Genomic DNA, 6,050 nt, shown 5'->3' on the forward strand with positions numbered 1-6,050 from the left:
AAATATAGAGTAATTTACAATGTAATAATTTAAAATGCAACTGAAAGTAATTCAAAATGTATCTGAAATCAATTAAATATGTAAACCAATGTTATTATCTTCACAGATTGTTTTAACGGACTCCCATCCATACTGTTGCAGCACTGTAGCAGACAGCACACTATTCAGAAGTGAGAATCAGTGCAGTTCCTCCTGTACAGAGCTGCACTGAAGGGAGCAGAGCTGGCACAAACCTAGAACAATGGTAAGTAAGAGAATTATCAAATTCTTTAATGTATGACATAATTAATAAACTTTGATTAATAATATTAATATTAATATTAACACGCCCCATTGGTATGCCTAGAGAGTCAAGCCAGGTCCTGTCAGTGGGATGGTGGTCCTGTTTTCAAGAGAGGAAACTCGCTGAGTGGTTAAGGTAGGAGGAAAGTGTCTAATATTGATACATCATCTTTTCATATCTTGCTTTTATTCATAATGTATAACATACCTATTTGATTAGCCCTAACAGAAAAAAGACAAAAACACAATCATAATGATTATGGCTCTATTCATTATGCATGCAACTTGTAATGATGGTGGAATTTTTTTTTTTTCTTAATGGTCAATTTACACTATACCTTTGTTTTTCATCTCAGGAGAATGTTTACAGTGATGTCACCAGTGATCTGCCTGACCTAGCAGTCCTCCAAGTGGCAGAAGTGTTATAAATATAGTAGTGTTATAAAAATATAGTAACACCAATACACTGTCATAATTATTAGTATTTGTATTTTACATAACTATTAAAACTGTATCAAAGTTTAAAAAACTTAAGTGTGGATATTTACATGTTTACACTACACTGGTGAGCAAGAAAACATATTAAAGTTACATATATTTGCACTTACATAATATTTAATTTACATTTTATATTGTAGTCTGTACAAATAAAACCAAATTAATCCATCCCAAGTTTTTTGTGTAAGGCCAGATCTCTCTGTGGAAGATCGACTGAAAGGTGGACCATGAAGAGGGGGAACTCATCGAAGGGCTGCAGAGACTGACACTGTCAAAATAATTGTTAAATAATTATGATACATGCATGTAATGTGTGCATCAAAAAGTGAAAATAAATATAACATTTTCTTTCTCTGTCACAAACAATACAATATCAATATTTACCATTGCATTGCTTGTTATTCCAACTTCTCTCCTCGCTTTAGCTGTCCTTGCTCTGGTCACACGAACCATGTGGAATTCAGGTTCAATAACTCTCCAAAAGGCCATTAAATGGATCTACTTCTCAAATCTAGATTGGATGAGACATGTTTTCAGAAAATACACACCAAACAATGAAAAAAGTTTGTTTGCCTACACTGAACCTGAAGGATACTTAAAAATGTATAATGTATTGACATACAAGTGGAAAAAAGGTAGGTTTGTAAAAAGATTTTAGCTGGGGTTTTAGCTTATTCTCCCTCGTGTCGTTCTGAATTTATTCTGTGGGGTCTATCTAGATAGCTGACTGACGGTAACATTATTTACAACATTTCTGTATGCCAATGAACAAAGCAAGCCATATGGGTTTACAGCGGCATAATGTTGAGTATATGATGACAGCTTTATTTTTTTATTTTTGGGTTAATCATCTATTAACACGTATTGCCTTGATCCACGGAAGAGGTTTTTAAACAAACAGGCAACCACAGCGACAAAAAAATAAATAATGACAATTAAAAAATTCACAATAGGCCTACATCGTGCTCGTTAATATAGTAATAAAGGTTTAGATCTTACCTAGTGTAGATTCGCATGCTGTTGTCATTCTTGAAGAGGCGCCTGCAGACTGAAGTGTCAGAAGTGATGTTGAAATCCTTAAATCTTACATTACTAATTTGAATCCACTTATTTCGAGTTTCTACATCCAGGGGAGAAGTGTGAAAAACCTTTGAGGAGCCTCACAAAATGGGTCACAGCAATAGCTCACAGATGTCTATGGAACTCTTCATTAAATAATTATATTGCTGTGGTATACTTAATTTGTTGTATTATAGCAAAATGTATAAATATTATTTAATATTCATCGTTTATGGATAAAAGTTTGCAGCTGGTAATGCACTCACACAGAATAAAGACAGGAACCTTTTATTCGCCCTGAGATTTCACAGGAAATATGTAGTCTATTGCCCGTTTCTGCAGACCAACTGCCCCCTAGTGGTCGGGAGCATTTCCGTTGTGTTGTGGCTTAATGTATTTGTGTTATGAGAATTTCGTTGTGTTGTGAGAATTTCGTTGTGTTGTGAGAATTCCGTTGTGTTGTGGCTTAATTTCGTTGTGTTGTGAGAATTTCGTTGTGTTGTGGGTTAATGTATTTGTGTTGTGGCTTAATGTCGTTGTGTTGTGAGCTTATGTTTGCTTTTTTAATGTCGTTGGGTTGTGCACCACTGGGCCACCGTAGAGACGGCTCTCAGTTCAAGTCGGTTCACCGATTCAGTCCAATTCGTAAACGAATCATTCAACCGCTCAAACAGATTTTGTGGAGTCATTTAAAAGATTCGACTCAAATGAATCAGATTTCAATAGTTTAGTGGGCGTTGTAATCTGTGTAAACAGAGCTTTTATTGTTCTGAGCAAGCCCAGGCAAAAGCAACGGCGTATGTGAAAAGTCCGTTAACAATTTGTAAAATCAGATTTTTTTATGTCGTGACTTTTCAGTTTTAATCCATTTCTGATCTCCGGTTCTCTGGATATGGGCTAAATGTTCAAAAGCTGTCAACACATAACTATATAAAATGGGTTCGACGAGCTCCACCCTATTAAAAATCCCAAACGTCGAGGTGTTGATGCAAGAAACAGGTTGTGAGTGACATTTTACACAAATGTGTTTTGTTACTGGCTTATTGTTGTCGCGCTTGACCGAGTTAACAACGATATAAAGTAACATTTTCCCTGCACGTTTGTTGCCATTTTTATCTGTAACTCTCAGGCGTATGGTAAAAGATAAAAGTGTCAGATATATTGTGTAACAACTCGGTTTGCATGAGCGAAAACTCCCAGATTGACAGTGACAGGTGCTGTTCTGTTTGAGAATTAATTTACCATTTGCAAGCGTGTTACTCGAATACATTGCACAACAATAACATGTAAGCCTATATGTCAAACAATTTAAAATAAAAATGCACTAATTAATTTCAGTGAAGCTGGTTGTTGAGGAGAATTGATTAAATGGTCAGTTCAAGTTGTTTACCGTCCACGTGACCTCGTTTATTAGCCTTTTTGTTGAGTCATGACACTACAGGGCTTCAGTGAAACATTCTCACAGTTGATGTGATTTCTCTTTTCCAGTCTCGCCTGCCCACATTATTCGTCTCCATGATCGCTTCAAAGCCCTGGATAAAGAAGGACGGGGTTATCTCTGGTGAGACTGATGATGTCTTATATCCATGACACAGGCTCAGTTAAGATGTCTTTTGTAATAACATAACTTTCGGCCCTTTGGTCTTGTCTCATTCTCACACAGTCCCCAGGATTTTGGAGCCATAAAGGAGCTGGCGATGAACCCCATAGGAGACAGAATAATAGGTGCCTTCTTCTCCCCAGGGTAATGAATCTTGGCATGAGCTACAAACATTGATGATCACACTTGAGTCTTGAATATTGGATTCTAACGTAAAACTGTGTAGCAAGTCCTGAACTGTCTGTTTAATATTTTTTTCCATGCCAAACCGTTGTATAATTTATTTCAGATAACCCCAGCCCGAAATGACTCATAAAAACTAAACTGGTGGTTAGTTGATTCACATTTTGGTCAGTCTGTCTATGTTGGTGGTTACTGACAAAAATAAACTGCACAGTGATCAGGAAATTAGTTCTGAAAGAGTCAGAATGCGTGAATACATTTCTCAAAAAGGTATTTTTCAGTTATGTCTTTAAGTCATAAATAATGATGTTAATTTCAGGAAGGAAACGGTGGACTTCAACACTTTTGTGAAGATCCTGGCTCATTTCCGCCCTGTTGACAAGGACCGAACCAAAGAGGCCAATTCTCCCGAACCCATCAATAGCAGGAGCAACAAACTCAAATGTATGTTTGCTTTTGTTTTGAGCTGTGAGATTAACCACATCCTCTCAGTAATGGTATAGAGACGATGCTACTGTATAGATAATGTATATTCTTTCAAACGGCCATTATCACAGAATAAAGGACACCCTGAATGGGTTTATTTCACGATAATGACCATCTGACTGAATTATATCCTGTTTATTACACTGCTGTTCACTCAATAAATAAATAAATGGACACAAGATATTGATTTGAGCCGAAATGATCTTGTTCTATTAAATCTCACCTGGTTCTTCATTCCTGTAGTTGCATTTCAGTTGTATGATCAAGACAAGGATGGCAAGATTTCCAGAGATGAGCTTTTAAAGGTCACTAGCTCCTACATTCATGTTTTCAGCTGTTTTCTCACTGAATGAATACGACTGACCGCAGATTGATTGACAGGTTCTCCGGGCCATGCTGGGGATGCAGGTGACAGAGGAGCAGCTGGAGAGCATAGCAGACCGCACTATACAGGAAGCAGATCTAGACCGGGATGAAGCAATATCCTTTGAGGAGTTTCGTAAGGTATCACCTGAAATTCTGCATTCACGGTGTTTCATAAAAGCACTTGTTTTATAATGTTGATGAACCTGTTTACTGTTTTGTTATAGTCTCTGGAGAAGGTCAACATTGACCACAAGATGAGCATTCGGTTCTTGCGTTAGACTTGAGCATCATGGGAATGCTTGTATGCCTCTATCTCCAAGCTTCAGAAAATGGAAGGAATATCCCGAAATGTCCAGGACAGTATGACGGGATCTGTGTTTGTCTGTCTAACAGGAATTTAATGCACTGGTAATGTCTGCACAAAAACTGCACATTGGCAAATAATTTACACTACTGGAGAAGTGTTGAGTCGGTTAGATGTGTATTCTGCCAGGATGCATTAAAATTATCAAAAGTAAAAGTGACAGGAAAGACATTTCTAATGTTACAAAAAGATTTGTTTCAATAAATTCTATTCTTTTGAACTTTTTATTTGGCAAAGAATCTTGAAAAAAATTTTCTACAAAAATATTGATTAGCTCATGATGATTATTATTACTGATAATAATAATAATAAATGTTTATTGAGCTGCGAAGATGCATATTAGAATTCAGAAGGATCATGTGATACTGAAAATGGCTGCTGAAAATGCAGCTTTACAATAACAGGAAATTTAAAATTACATTTTAAAATATATTAAAACAGTTATTTTAAAATTATAATAATATTTCACATTATTACTGTTTTATTTTTGATAAAAAAAATGCATCCTTGGTGAGCGTAAGTGACTTCTTTCAAAAACATAAAAAAAATCTTACTGACCATGTAGATTTTTGCATTATGTGGCTTGATTAATTAATTTTCTAAATTGATTGGTTAATTTTGTATAAAATTATAACTAGTAGGAAAGAGTTCATAATAATGTTCAGTGTTGTCTTATGTCACCATATGTGGGGAATTTTGTGCCAATCTCAAGGTAAGATGTCTTATATCTAAAGGTTTATTAGATGTTTACGCTTTCATCTCAGTAGATTTTAAAAATCTTGGTTGCATGGTGCTTTCCATACATTTTTTAAATTCTGTACATTTATCTTAATTCCTGATAAAAACTGGATTTTTTTTTTAATTCAAATCTCAAAAAATGTGTTATTCTTTCAATGCCACTATGCTTCTTGCCATTTTACCTACAAGTGAGAAGAAAGGCTACCTCACCTTACTTGCACTTATGCATGCTGTACCAAAACCACTAAAAAAGAGGGCTTTTTCAGCTTTGTATGAAATTTAACTGACTTTTAAGAATGATATTAAAAAATTAACTTTGCACGGGATTCAAAGTATTTTTTGGTATCTTTCTGGAGGAAAGTTTTAAAAAAAAATCGCTGACCTCCTCTTGTGGCACAAACCCAGTTCTTTAAGCAGTGAGCAGTTTTTGTAACTGAAATTCATTTTAAAATCTGAACAATCTTTTATTTAAGC

The 6,050-nt window shown here is 35.5% G+C and overlaps 1 protein-coding gene across 1 annotated transcript; it reads left to right on the plus strand.

The window, feature by feature from the left end:
* Positions 1–2,561: 2,561 nt before the first annotated feature.
* Positions 2,562–5,902, plus strand: LOC132122792 (calcineurin B homologous protein 1-like). The gene is made up of 7 exons (XM_059533205.1): positions 2,562–2,841; positions 3,328–3,400; positions 3,503–3,583; positions 3,942–4,066; positions 4,352–4,413; positions 4,490–4,612; positions 4,699–5,902. Exons 1-7 carry the CDS (start codon positions 2,775–2,777, stop codon positions 4,750–4,752), a joined length of 585 nt encoding a protein of 194 aa, XP_059389188.1. The 5' UTR covers positions 2,562–2,774; the 3' UTR covers positions 4,753–5,902.
* The last annotated feature ends 148 nt before the right edge of the window (positions 5,903–6,050 follow it).

The sequence above is a fragment of the Carassius carassius genome, chromosome 41, assembly GCF_963082965.1.
Source record: "Carassius carassius chromosome 41, fCarCar2.1, whole genome shotgun sequence".
Taxonomy (NCBI): domain Eukaryota; kingdom Metazoa; phylum Chordata; class Actinopteri; order Cypriniformes; family Cyprinidae; genus Carassius; species Carassius carassius.

Excerpts from the sequence above, each read along its gene's own strand:
- LOC132122792 (XM_059533205.1), top strand. The coding sequence starts at position 2,775 with ATGGGTTCGACGAGCTCCACCCTATTAAAAATCCCAAACGTCGAGGTG. Across the intron at positions 2,842-3,327 it reads GTTGATGCAAGAAACAGGTT|TCTCGCCTGCCCACATTATT; the intron begins GTGAGTGACATT and ends TCTCTTTTCCAG. Across the intron at positions 4,414-4,489 it reads CCAGAGATGAGCTTTTAAAG|GTTCTCCGGGCCATGCTGGG; the intron begins GTCACTAGCTCC and ends ATTGATTGACAG.